Raw genomic sequence first — 14,261 nt, 5'->3', positions numbered from 1 at the left:
TGCCCAAGGACCGATTGGTCTAAATGATAAATTAGATATGGCAATATTTTTATAGTGTTCTCGAAATATGCAGTTATCTTAAGTGATTTAATTTGCTAACTTGTATTGTAATTTGTGTTTTTTGCTAAATGTAACAATCGTGTTAGTAATTGAGATTAAGTCTGTTCCCTTTATAAGGAAGTGACTTAGGTTTTAGCTCACATGATGGACCCGTGGAAGCACTAATTGTGCGAAATGGCCATCGTCCAGCTCATTCTCCCCGCACCCTCGTCGTCTCCACTTGTCTTTTATGAAAAGTCTGTATATGGATTAAAGACAGATTAAAGATATTCACTTCGCAACCTGGGTGAGTGCCGCATTCTTCCTCTTTCTTGTGCAAAGTTTTACTGTGCTGTTATGGCTTTTTATGCTGAGCACCACGCTCCAGTACTGCATGGATACCGCACGTTATGGGTCTAAAGGTCTAAAGAGGTGTATTTGATTCAGGGCCCCCATGTTGAGTCCTGGTGCCATTCGTCTCTTAGAATTCCTTATGAGACTACAGTTCCGTGCTCCGCTTTTTCCAACAGCCCCATAGAGAATGAATGTAGCGGTGGTCGACAATGTACAATGCCGTTCCAATCTAAGGGAAGAGTCAGCCGGCGGTATAACTCGGACGAGGATCACAACGCAATACTTGGGCTGGACGTCCACGTGCACAAGAAATACATGCTATCACTCTGATGAGTGCGGGTCTCAGCACCCAGACCACTGCAATCTATGACTTAATACCTATCCATTTCTTCACCAGACAATCCCTATGAGTCATACATTTGCCATGAAGTTAATAAACTTTAGTAAAAGGTTTGGGTGACCAGAATTATATTTCTGTATGCCAGGAATAAATGGATTGAGTGGACAGAGGCTAAAACAGCATTTCTTGCTTTATGATGTCCTTACAATACATGAAGAGTCCACATATTTTAATGGAAACTGAGTAATGTATCATTTGCAAAGAAAATTAAAGACTTGCTATTTTCCCAGAGAATGCAGCAGGACATCCTGTAGTCTTTTTCTTTTTAGGAAATTCTTCTTAAGAAAAGGGGTATGTTAGATTCTCCATTGTGTCTTGTGCATGTGCCATAATACAGATGTGTTACTATTATCTATTCTCGAGCAGTACCAGATGCACGTGGATTTTTTTTAAGCAGAAAAGGTTGTTGCTAGGCAGAATAATGTAATTACTTAATGGACAGAAATGTAAATTATTACTACAATACTGGAATGAAACTAAAAGTTATATAGGGTCATTAATCCAAAGGGGACAACTCCATAATCGACACACCATGACTAACATCCTCTATAAACAGATTAGCTGCATGTGATATAAAAGGCTTATTTGTCAGTTTACTATCCAGTTACATAAGGCTAAAACTCTGCTTGATAAATCTCTCACCATGCATAAACCACACAGTGAAAAAGTCTTTAAAGTTTACAGTCGATTACTTTACCAAGAGGAATGTAGTGATATTCCCCAGTAGCTAGAAAGCCCCAGTATGATACAAATGCTGATTAATTGCAAATGTAAAAAATAAAAATAAAAGATTTTGAAACCCTCCCTCCATAAAATAGTGCAATCAAAAGGTGGTGGGGGAGTAGATCAAAAGGGCAATATCTAGAATTTACACATAAATAACTGTTCTGCAGCTAGATGGGAGCCAACACCTAGCGGCAGAACATTTCAGCAGCAATAGAAGGAAAGAAAAATGCACTTGTGTGTACAGTATATCTTCTCCGATCCGCCACACCGGTTGTGTGTAGCCTGCATGGACAGCCATTCTTGTAACCTGCTGACCCGGCTTTACACCATGTGCTTCTCTTTCTGAACAGTCTCTCAAATAGCAATGTTCTTCAGTTAGGAAGATTGTGTGTTGTATTCAGTCTCTCCAGATGAGATTTGGCTGAGCCTTCTACTTGTTCCAAAAAGCCTCCTAGAAATTTGTCCTGACTTTGCCTAGCAAAAGAAAATCCACCGGTCAATGACAACGGAAAAAGTCCAGACAGTCAACATGATATAGAATAATTTATCATAATTGGTAAAGAAGCAAATGTGAAGCATTCAAGAAAATCTGTCAGTAAGACTAACACCCTGCAATTAATATTCCAGCTGTATAGCTAAAAACACGCCGATCCAAAATCTATTTTATTTATATATTTACTGTTTGTCACATGATTTGCTGCTGTAATGTGGTGAATGGCATGTGAGCCAAGGCACTTAGAAGTCCGCTGTATTAGGCTGCCGTCACACCAGCAGTATTTGGTCAGTATTATACCTCAGTATTTGTAAGCCAAAACCAGGAGTGGAACAAATATAGGAAAAGTATAATAGAAACATATGCACCACTTCTGCATTTATCACCCACTCCTGCTTTTGGCTACAAATACTGATGTAAAATGCTGACCAAATACTGCTAGTGTGACGGCAGCCTTATAGTGGGGAAAATAAGTATTTGATGCACTGACAATTTTGCACATTTTCCCACCTACAAAGAATAGAAAAGGTCTGTAATTTTTATCCTAGGTACACTTCAACTGTGAGAAACAATCTAAAAAAAAAAAAAAAAAAAAAATCACATTGCATGATTTTGACATAATTAAATAGCAGTTTATTGCATGAAATAAGTATTTGATACAATAGAAAAACAGAACTTAATATTTGGTACCAAAACCTTTTTTTCAATTACAAAAGTCAGAAGTTTCCTGTAGTTCTTGACCAAGTTTGCTCACACTGCAGCAGGGATTTTGGCCCACTCCTCCATACAGATCTCTTCCAGATCTTTCAGGTTTCGGGGCTGTCGCTGGGCAACATTGAGCTTCATCTCCCTCCTAAGATTTTCTATCAGGTTCAGGGTTGGCCACTCCAGGACCTTGAAATGCATCTTACGGAGCCACTCCTTAGTTGCCCCGGCTGTGTGTTTTGGGTCATTGTGATGCTGGAAGACCCAGCCATGACCGGCTTCAATGCTCTTACTGAGGTAAAAAGGTTGTTGGCCAAAATCTTGCGATACATGACCACATCCATCCTCCCTTCAATATGGTTCAGTCATCCTGTCCCCTTTGCAGAAAAGCACACCCAAAGTATGATATTTTCTCCTCCATGCTTCACGGTTGGGCCGGTGTTCTTGGGTTTGTACCCATCCTTCTTCCTCCAAACAAGGTGAGTGGATACCAAAAAGTTCTATTTTGGTCTCAGCTGACCACATGATCTTCCATGCTTCCTCTGGATCATCCAGATGTTCAGTGGCGAACTTCAACTGGGCCTGGACATGTGTTGGCGTGAGCGTGCCCTGCAGGATTTTAATTCATTATGGCGTAGTGTGTTACCAACAGTATATTTGAGAATGTGGTCCCATCTCTCTTCAGATCATTGACGAGGTCCACCCAGTGTAGCTCAGGGCTTACCCCACAAGGTGAGATCTTGCATGGAGCCCCAGACCAACAACGATTGACAATCATCTTGTATTTCTTCCATTTTTGCCAACAGCTGTTGCCTTCTCACCAAGCTGCCTGTCTAACGTCCTGTAGCTCATCGCAGCCTTGTGCAGGTTTACAATTTTGTCCGTGGTGTCCCTTAGGCTGCTTTTTGGTTTTCACCATGGCGTAGAGGTTGCAGTGTGATTGATTGTGTGGATAGGTGTTTTTATACTGGTAACGAGTTCAAACAGGTGCAATTAAATACAGGTAATGAGTGCAGAGTAGAGGGCTTCTTAGGGTATGTTTCCACGTTCAGGAAACGCTGCATGTTTGACACTGCGTAGAGCTGCAGCATCCAGATGTTACAGCATAGTGGAGGGGATTTCATGAAATCCCGTCTCCACTATGCATTAAAAGACGCATGCGGCGCGCCTTTCAGAACGCAGCATGTCCTTACAATGCTCAAACAACGCATGAACAACCCAGGTGACCTGCCAGTGACCTCAGGTGCAGATTTGGTGCAGATTTTACATGCAAAAAATCCTGACCAAATCCTGAACGTGGACACATACCCTTACAGATAAACGAACAGGTCTGTGAGGGCCAGAATTGCTGCTGGATGGTAGGTGATCAAATACAAATTAATTAATTTCATGCAACAAAATGCAATGTAATTATTTAAAATTTTTCTGGATTTTATTTTTGATTCCGTCTCTCAGAGGTGAAGTGTACTTACGATAAAAATTACAGACCTTTCCATTCTTTGTAGGTGGGAAAACTTCCAAAATTGGCAGTGTATACTTATTTCACACACTGTATGTCACCAAGGTTAAGAGTCTGGGGTATGTACATGATCCTAGTGGTTTATTACCAATACTTCTTATCGATATAAAGGTATCTGCCCATATTCCCTACCAAAATAATTGTGGGATGGGGCTCACTGAAAGCAATATGAGTATTCAACATGACGTGCAGAGAATAGCAGAAAAGCAATGTGGAGTGTGATTAGATTACACTAGTGAATTCTCCACTCTTTATATGAAAAAAAACAAGTACACTCTCGCATATAATGCTATATATATATTCTGGTCCTTAGGTCTTAAAAGTGGGTAAATTCAACCTCAGCTGGCCATGAAAAATTACACCATTTCATTATTTAACAAAAACTAGGTCACAATGCAGACCTCAAGTATGATGGACTGGCTGAGATTAGCTAGAATCAGAGAAATCAGAAGTGGAGGCGAGTATCTTGCTTAACTTTTGGACTTCGCTGTAGGTCTGCAGTGGACCTGACGTAAACTCCACCACGTTGAGCCTTATTTGCCAAGTCTTCTAGGAGTCCTGGTGGTCTGTTACTACATTACAAAAGTAACTGTATGACAACTCACTACACATTAGGATTACATGCTAAACTTGATGGACCGGTTCCAACCTTAATTATAAACCTGGGACATTATGATTCCTCTAGTCCTTACCTCTGCTGGCTTGCCAGCGCCAATAATGATGAGTTTCCCATCTTCTAGCCCCACAACAATGTGACTGTTCTCTTTTGTCACAGAGACACAATGAATTGGGACTCGCATACTGAGAGGTGAAACACTTAAACTCAAACTGCAAATAATATAAATGGAACATAATAAAGTCATATTACATACATGATATCACATCACCAGTCCATTCAGTCCCAGAGTTACAGCTAACTTCTAGTAATTATAAAGAGCTCATGCATACATGTACACACATTGCACCTCTTAATGAATGAGGAGCCGGTGTGAACGCCAGGGCCTTAGAGTATAAGATGGTCAGGGAGTTATACATTTGTATTAATCGTAGCTGGTAGTTCTGTCCCTATATAAGGAGAAGTGCCCACTATAAACAAGAAGGTCGTGTGGCACTGGGAAAGATCAACTGCACTCCGCATAAAAAGGCAGAGGGTCATATCCAGCATGTTATGAGACATTCATGGGTCTGGTCTGAAGCCATGATCATTTCTATACCGTTAACCCCACAATGAGATGGGCAGATGCCCACAGCCCCACCTATATTACAAGCCATGTTATTATGAAGACCTTTCTTTTACATATCTAATATGTTACAATGAAGATACAAACACTTTTTTCATAACACAAAGTGCAGCAATTAGATCCTCGAGCAACCCAACCTACACACTGATGGTCTTTCATTACTAACCTGTACAAATCTCGTATAGAAAGATGGCCCTGACGGCTTCCAATCACAATGTGTTCGCCGCTGACGCACATGTCTAAGATTTGCTCCTTTAGGCCCTCGGAGCCCAGGTATTTTCCATTCCCACCATAGAGATGTAAGGCATGCTTGTTCTACAAACAGAGACACATTCCTAAATAACCAGGCGACATGTGGATTTCCCCGCTTATGGAGATCAGTGTTCATCTAAAGAGGAACCAAACTTGTTTTCATACTTTTTAGAATTGTGTCCGGCATAGAAAGTTATGAAAATCAGTAATTTGCTTTACTCTGTGATTTGGCTGCTTTCATTTTCAGTGGCCTCCAGACCCCTCTATTTCTCCTAGATTTGGTCTCTCCAGCACCTCCCAGCGTGCTTTCTCCGAGGTGCCATGCTTTCTCCTGCTCCTGGCACTGCACAGTGAATGGGAGAGGCTGGCATAGCATGATCCCAAACGAGGTATTATTATTATTATTTATTTATATAGCACCATTGATTCCATGATGCTGTACATGAGAAGGGGTTACATACAAGTTACAAATATCACATACAGTAAACAAACTAACAATGACGGACTGATACAGAGGGGTGAGGACCCTGCCCTTGCGGGCTTACATTCTACAGGGTAAAGCTGCAATCAAGTATTGCAGCCACTCTGCGCTTCTGTGTCGCTATTTCACAAAATGGAAGAAAACCTGTTGTGGTTCCAATGTGATCAGGGCTAAATGTAAAACACATGAATGCAGAATAATGCATCTCCTGATACTGGCATCCCATATCAGCGAGGCTCCAGCATAGCGGCAAGAGTGGAGCCCACCTGCTGTATATCCAGCGCTCCTCCTCTCTTGGTGCTGCGATGGTGTCTGTTACCAATCGTGTGATGCCCCCTGCTGACAGAATCCATAATACAATCCTATACACTGGGAGCATGGATGGTGCAGTTAGAAAAGCCAGGAGAGAAAGAGGGGTTTGGTTCACTTTGATCATATTTTTAAACAGTAAAAAGGGGAAGTAGTCCAATGGGGTCAATTATGAACTTTCATAATGTTCCATGCTGGACACAAAAATGAAGAAAAAAAACCCAGTAAAAGTTTAGTTTTTAACCCCTTCACCACCTTGGGTTCTTATGTTTTTTTTTAGTTTTCATTTTTTAATCCCCTTCTTCCCAGAACCATAACTTTTAATTGTTACATCAATATGGCCATGTGATGGCTTGATTTTGTAGGCCGAGTTGTACTTTTTAACGACACCAATGGTTTTACCATATAGTGCACTGGACAACGGGAAAAAATTTAAAAGCGCACTTAAAAAAACACAATTGTGGAATGGCAGTTTTTGTTTGTTTTTTACCATGTTCGCTAAATGTTAAATTTTTTTAAAAAAAATGTAGAAATATATATATTTTTTACTTTTCCCCTGCTTCAGTAGTCTCCATGGGAGACTAGAAGTTGCGATCTTCTGATGGCTTGTGCTACATATAGCAGGGCTTCAGTCCTACTATGTGTAGCTAAAATCCTCATCTGCTATGAGCTCCGGCCACGGGGCGGAGCTCATATCAGTTCGGCGATGACAACAGGGGTCTCGGTTAGACCCCAGGTTGTCATGCCAACCCCTTGGCGACCCCCAGTCATGTCACACGGGCACCAATGGGCAGGGTTTGTGATGCAATTCCGGCACAATCATGTTAAATGTCGTTGAGAATCACTATTCCACCCAAGGCTGTTAGGGGCACATGTCTGCTGAAGTGTGCCGAAAAGTTGCCGGCTCATCACCGGAGCCCACCTCAAACAGGGGAGAGGCGTCCAAGGTCGTAAAGGGGTTAAATGGGTCTTATAATTACAATCACCAATGTGCTTGTCTGCAGCTGTCATTAGAGGGAGGCACAAGATCTTACTCCATATTGTTTATTAAAGGCAATCTGTTGGATCAAGCCTGCTAAGGCCTCTTTCACACTTCCGTCTTTCATTCTCCGTCATAACGCGTCGTTTTGTGAAAAAAAACGAATCCTGCGAATTTGCCCGCAGGATGCGTTTTTTCTCAGACTTGTATTAGCGACGGATCGCAACGCATGGCCACACGTTTTGTCCCTCGTGCACTGGATCAGTCGGAATTTGTTGACACGTCGTCTGGAAAAATCGTACAATGAAACGTTTTTTTGTCTGCGTCGGAAAAACGTACCACGACGGATCCTGCGGCATACGTCGTTGGCTAGAATGGAAGCCTATGGACGCAGGATCCGTCGTGGTACATCACATGACGGAATCCAGCGCTGGATTCCGTTTTTTTACACTGAGCATGCTCCAAATCTGTATTTAGTAGCCAATTGGCCAGACAGCCCCAAATCGATATAAACCTGCCATGTGGCTTCATTCATCAATGTGCTAGCAAGAAGCATACAAGCAAGAAGCCTGCCAGCAACCTGTCTGATGGATAGATGCATAGATGGTCACAATATTGGCTAGAACTCCTTCCATTTCTGCCACTTGCTCTAAACCCTCTGAAAGATGGGGTGTTAAAACACTCAGTATATAGGTTTCCATTATTTTCCAGTAGCCAATCACAGTTGGGAGCCTCCCATTTGGAGGTATGGAAAACGGATCCGTCAAAAAAATGGATGAAACGGATGGAAAAAACGGATAAGACGGATCCAGTTTTCGACGGAACCGTCTAGCGGATACGTCGAAAAACTGAATCCGTTGCATCTGTTTTACACTATTTTTGACGCATCCGTCGATACGTTGCGCCGACGAATTGTGACGGCCGCCAGACGACGGAAGTGTGAAAGAGGCCTAAGCCGTCTATATAGTCATGCAATTCATAGGAAGCTGAATAAAATGATACATTGAAATCTGCAATCCGATGTTTTATTCCAGAGAAATCCATATTTTTCTAACATGCAAAAGAGCAGTGAAGATCTGTGGGCCTGATATTGATCTTCATGAGAATCTGCCTCTAGAGTCTGATTTAAATGAAAAGGGGCATTACCAGCGTGAGACATGTAATGTAATGAATGACACTTGTCCTAATCACACACAGCTCTGCAATGAGATCAGAGCTAGCACGGTACACCAGAAGTGAAGTTTGTCTTGTAAGAAAAATATTTGTAGCTGCAGTCTTCTCACAATGCTTCACCTTCCATTTCACAGGCAGTCAGTGTGGGTAAAGTTCAGTACAACAGATCTGACAGCTCTATAAGAAGAGGACTGCAAATATGCTTGTGGTGTTTGTAAAAAGACAAGGTTCAACTCTGCTGTACTGTGTTGGTTATAATTGGGGATAGCTCTGCAGCAGAACTGACAGCACTATCAGAGGACCAGTGCTGATGCAAATGTTTGTAATAATACAAAAGTTCACTTCTGTTGTACTGTGTTAGTGCTGCTCTCACTGCAGAGCTTTGTGAGATGAGAGAAGTGTGTCAGTCATTACTAGTGATGAGCTAGTGTACTCGTTGCTCGGGTGACCTCTGAGTACTTGTAAGTGCTCGGAGATTTAGTTTTCATCGTAACAGCTGAATGATTTACAGCTACTAGCCTGCTTGATTACATGTATGGATTCCCTAGCAACCAGGCAACCCCCACGTGTACTTAGGCTGGCTACTAGCTGTAAATCATTCAGCTGCCGCGATGAAAACTAAATCTCCGAGCAGTCATAAATACTCAGAGGACACCCGAGCGTGCTCGGGAAAACCCGAGCAACAAGTACACTCGTTCATCACTAGTCATTACATGTCTCACTCTGGTAATGTCACCTTTTATTTAAAATAGCCTTTGGAGACAGATTCTCAGAGAGATCTGTGTCCAGTCCATAGATCTTAACAGCGCATTTACATGTAAGCGAAATGTGGATTTCGCTTGAATAAGACATCAGATTGCAGATATGAGGGCATCATTATAGTCAGCTTCCTATGACCTACATGCCCATGTAGACGGCTTATTAAGGTTGATCCTACTAACAGATTCCCTTGAAAAGGAATCTCTCACCATATTTTTGCTACCTCAACTGAGAGCGCTATAATGTAGGAAGAGAGACCCAGGTTCAAACGCTGTATCACAATCAGATGTTTTGGATGTAGCATGTAACAGAGCTCAGAACACTGACCCCACCTACACTGCAGCTTTCTGGGTACACTGTCTGTGGACAGTAAGCAAAACAAGGAGGGGGTGTGGTTGGATCACATGGAAAAGGGAGCTGTAGTCCAGGCAGTGATAATATCCTTTTGATAGAACATTCATTGTATGTAAACAATAGCACACAGTGCAGAAATCTGTTTCTCAGCCTCGCCTCTACATTATGCTGCATATTACATAGCAAAACCTGCTAACAGATTCCCTTTAAAGGGTTATTCCCAAAAAAAGTTAGGGAATAATTTGCTGGTCAATGGACAGGAGTGCTGTTCTGAGCAGTCCAATCGACAATGAATGGCGCATCTCTGTTCCACTCAGATCAAGGCCGCACAGCACTTTTCTTTGGGATCTAAAGCCCTGATTTCGGGATTTCTGAGGGTCCCAGACGTCAGACTCCAAATATAACGTGCTTATTTTGGAATAACCCTTTATGCAGTTGGGAATAAGCCCTCTTTAATGGTGGATGAATGCCTGGAGATTTGGAACAGAAAAACAGAGCTCTTAACTACTATATAAAGAAATATAATAAGCATAGAATGTAGGTGCTGAAAACAGAATGAAAAGATGCACTTATGCTTTAGGGTTTATTGTTGTCCGATAGCAATAATGCCCTTTATAAATCGCCATCTTTAACCCCTAGCCACTTTGGTAATTTGCTTTATTAGAAGATCCTCCCTATATAGCTAATCCCTATAAGTGCTTTTTGTTTCTTTACTTCCAGTGATGTTTTATTTGAGGGGGGTCTCAATGTTTCCATCAGCCCCCCAGAACAGGACATCAAAGGGCAGTGCTGCGGTCACTTACCACGGCTTTTTTCACCACCATCCCCTGATGACGTCCTGTTTCAGGGGTGGTGATGGCGAAATTACTGCAATTTTAGTGGCTGCTGCCATATTTCTTCTGTCCCAGACACCCACAGCAGCACCACCCTACAGTTTCTATCCCCACCCTGAATCATGTCAGGGGGAGGCGCTGCTGTCACGCATACTGCTACTATCAGCGCCCCTGATGATGTCTCATTTCAGGGAAAGACTTAACCCTCAAATGTCACAGGAATTAAAGAAAGAAATTACAGATATAGGGAGTAGCTGTATGGGGAGAATGGGAGAAAATGTTATAATAAAGCAAATACAGAAGTTGTGTTGGCTTAAAGATAGGTATTTATAGATAAACCCTTTAAACATAAAAGCAGACAAAAAACACCCAAAACTGTCAAAATAAAGAGGAAACCAATACAACTATTAACTACATAATCATCCTGACAGAATCACCTTTAACGTCCCTTTCCCTTCCAGGCTGCTGTGAATGACAATATGTCCATCCCAGGAGACTGCTAAGTTAGGAATAGTCATGACGAGCGAGCTGTCAGTCGGTGGCTTCAGTGTCCTCATGTATTGGCCTCTTCGGATTGTGTGAATAATGACTGTCCCATCCTACAACATGAACAATCATCAATAGCAAAATCTACTTTACACCATATACCATATATACTCGAGTATAAGTCGAGATTTTCAGCCCATTTTGTTAGGCTGAAAGTGCCCCTCTCGGCTTATACTCGAGTCACCCCCACCGGTCTGTCTCCCCTCTCCCCCCGATCCATCTCTCTGTTACATCATACTCACCTGCTCCCGGCGCGGTCCCTGCTTCTCCAATGGTCTCTGGGCGCCAGCAGTTCTTCCTGTGTTCAGCGGTCACGTGGTACCGCTCATTAAAGTAATGAATATGGACGCGACTCCACTATCATAGGGGTGGAGCGCATATTTATAACTTTACCAGTAACCGCTGAACACCGGAACAAGCTGCCGGCGTGAGAGAGACCATCGCATCAGAGAAGCAGGGACGTGCAGACCGTGCCAGGAGGGTGAGTATGACGGGGAGGGTGAGCATTGCGTTATTCACAAGTGCCGGTGTCCCCACCTGCTCAGGACAAGAGGTAAGTATGTCATTTTTTTTTTAATTAAATCGCAGCAGTATTATATGGGGCAAATGTTTCTATGGAGCATCTTATGGGGCCATAATCAACCTTTGTGCAGCATTATATGGGGCATATTTTTGTATGGAGCATCTTATGGGGCCCATCAAACTTTATGGAGCATTATATGGGGTGTATTTTGTATGGAGCATTATATGGGGCTCCTGATTCAACATGGATATTCAAAAACAATTATCCTACTGATGTCTCAATTAATTTTACTTTAACCCTTTAATGACGGCCAATACGTCTTTTTACTGACCAAAGATATCAGAGACTAGCATCCCCATACAGGAGACAGTCCAGCAGCTGTTGGCTGTGCACTATAGCTGAGAATTTGTTGCATTAGCCACGATCAGTGTTGTCACAGTCCATATCTGTTTAACCCCTTAGATGATGCTGTCAATGACTATATCATATAAATGTTTAAAAGAGTGTGGCTTCTCCTTCTTTATCCCCATCGGCACCCTGAGATCATGATTGTGTGGTCCTGATGTTTGTCATTGGAATTCACGAGCAAAGAGCGACCGTAGATTCTGCCGGCTACACTGACCTGTTAAAAGGTCAGCGACATTTAGATGGTAAAAATAGACTTTTTCATCCCTATCATGCCACTTTGTATTAATTCCTGAAAAGCACCTGAAGGGTTAGTAAGCTACCTGACAGCAGTTTTCAGCATGTCAGGAGGTGTTGTTTTTAAAATGGTATCACTTTTGGGGGTTTACCAATATACAGGACCCCTAAAGTCACTTCCAACCTGGATAGACCCCTAAAAAAATAATTTTGTAAATTTCATGAAAAATGACTGCTACATTTGTAAACCTCCTAAAATGTTAAAAAATAAAATAACATTTTACAGATGGTGCTGATGTAAAGCAGACATGTGGGAAATATTATTTATTAATGTTTTGCTGTGGTATGACTATCTGAATTAAAGGGATAATCATTCAAAGTTTGAAAATTGCTAATTTTTTTTTACATTTTTGTCAAGTTTCTGATATTTTTTATAAATAAACACAAGATATATCAATCTAAATTTACCATTATCATAAAGTATAATGTGTCATGAAAACACAGTCTCAAAATCACTGGGACTTGTCAAAGCGTTCCAGAGTTATTACCACGTAAATTTACACTAGTTAGATTTTTTAAATTTGGCTCTGTCACTAAGGGGTTAATTGGCATCTATTTTTATTTTTTAAGTTTACCAGTAGCTGCTGCATTTCTCACCCTAGGCTTATACTCGAGTCATTAAGTTTTCCCAGGTTTTTGTGGCAAAATTAGGGGTCTCGGCTGATACTCGAGTATATACGGTACTTTTTTAGTTTATGCTGCATGCAGAAAAAGATCTTACCCTAGCTCCGGAGACCGCCATGTCCAGCTCAGTGCTGATGCCAACACTGGTTATTTCATCGGTGTGTCCATACAGGATTTGTATAGGTTTACCGGAAAGATCACCGGAAACACCACCCTGGAAAAAATACATTATAGTTTAATCATGTAATAAATATACCGTCTCTCCATGTGTTAACAACAAAACACGTTATCTTAAAAATATCTTGCTCCTCCATGAAAGAGATTTACATTAAACAGGAAAGTGGACCTGTTATAGTTGCTGTTAATTAAAAGGGAATCTATTACCAGGTTTACCCAATCTGAGAGCAGCATGATGTAGAGATAAAGACCCTGATTTTAGCAAGGTGTCACTTGCTGGGCTGCTTACTGCAGGTTTGATAAAATCCTTGTTTTCTCTGCTTTCAGTCCTGAGCTCTGTATAATCCCGCCCACAACACTGATTGGCAGCTTTCTGCCTATGCACAGTGTTCACAGAACGCTGCCTATCAGTGGTGGGGGCATGGTTATACCGAGCTCATGAATATAGCGCAGGATTACAAGTCTATAATCGTCTGCTGATAAACAGCGCTTTTTATCAAAACTACAGCAAGTAGGTTAGTTAGCGACACATTTTTGGAATCTGGTTTTGACCCTTACATTATGCTGCTTTCAGATTAGGTGGCAAAAACCTGATAATAGATTCTGTTTAAAATCTAAAGTAATGCTTTATAATACTGTGCAAATCCAAGCATTATAGAAGTGATCAGCAGATCGCATTGTGGATTACAACAGTGGAAATGAACTTTAACGTAACTCTTTATGTGCCAAGGGCTTACGTCCGTTTGCACCTCTGGTAGCCAGACCACCTTTCACTCTTTTGACAAGTACAAATAGAATAAAAACTACAAAATAATAAAATCATAGGAAACCCCCACATATAAAAAAGCATAAAAATCGTAACCCAAGCAGAAAATAAGAAACACTACATCTGTTAAAAATAATTGTTTACCATGTGCAGAGTCCACATATACCACTTTGGAAAATATGTATCTTCTTGGGAAACCAGTAATACTGTCAGGTACCGATATGGTTTTTTTAAGCCACTTGGGAATACGTTTACATTATATATCCTTATTAATGAAACTGGGGAAGCCAAAACTCTGGTTTTAAG

At 41.5% G+C, this 14,261-nt stretch overlaps 1 protein-coding gene across 3 annotated transcripts in view; it reads right to left on the bottom strand.

The window, feature by feature from the left end:
• Positions 1–317: 317 nt before the first annotated feature.
• Positions 318–14,261, bottom strand: part of NBEAL1 (neurobeachin like 1) — a 287,965-nt gene continuing 274,021 nt past the window's right edge. For 2 of the 3 annotated variants that reach the window (XM_069733637.1, XM_069733636.1), the window contains 5 exons: positions 13,110–13,226; positions 11,055–11,216; positions 5,644–5,792; positions 4,929–5,064; positions 318–1,993 (listed from right to left, as the gene is read on the bottom strand). In XM_069733637.1, the coding sequence (XP_069589738.1) occupies positions 1,895–1,993; positions 4,929–5,064; positions 5,644–5,792; positions 11,055–11,216; positions 13,110–13,226 (663 nt within the window). In that variant the 3' untranslated portion in view covers positions 318–1,894. The remainder of the gene's footprint in view (positions 1,994–4,928; positions 5,065–5,643; positions 5,793–11,054; positions 11,217–13,109; positions 13,227–14,261) is intronic. The other variant, XM_069733638.1, reaches the window with a different exon arrangement.

The sequence above is a fragment of the Ranitomeya imitator genome, chromosome 7 (assembly GCF_032444005.1).
Source record: "Ranitomeya imitator isolate aRanImi1 chromosome 7, aRanImi1.pri, whole genome shotgun sequence".
NCBI lineage: Eukaryota > Metazoa > Chordata > Amphibia > Anura > Dendrobatidae > Ranitomeya > Ranitomeya imitator.
Note: the sequence above shows the minus strand (reverse complement) of the source record. Positions and strands in the feature narration are given on the sequence as shown.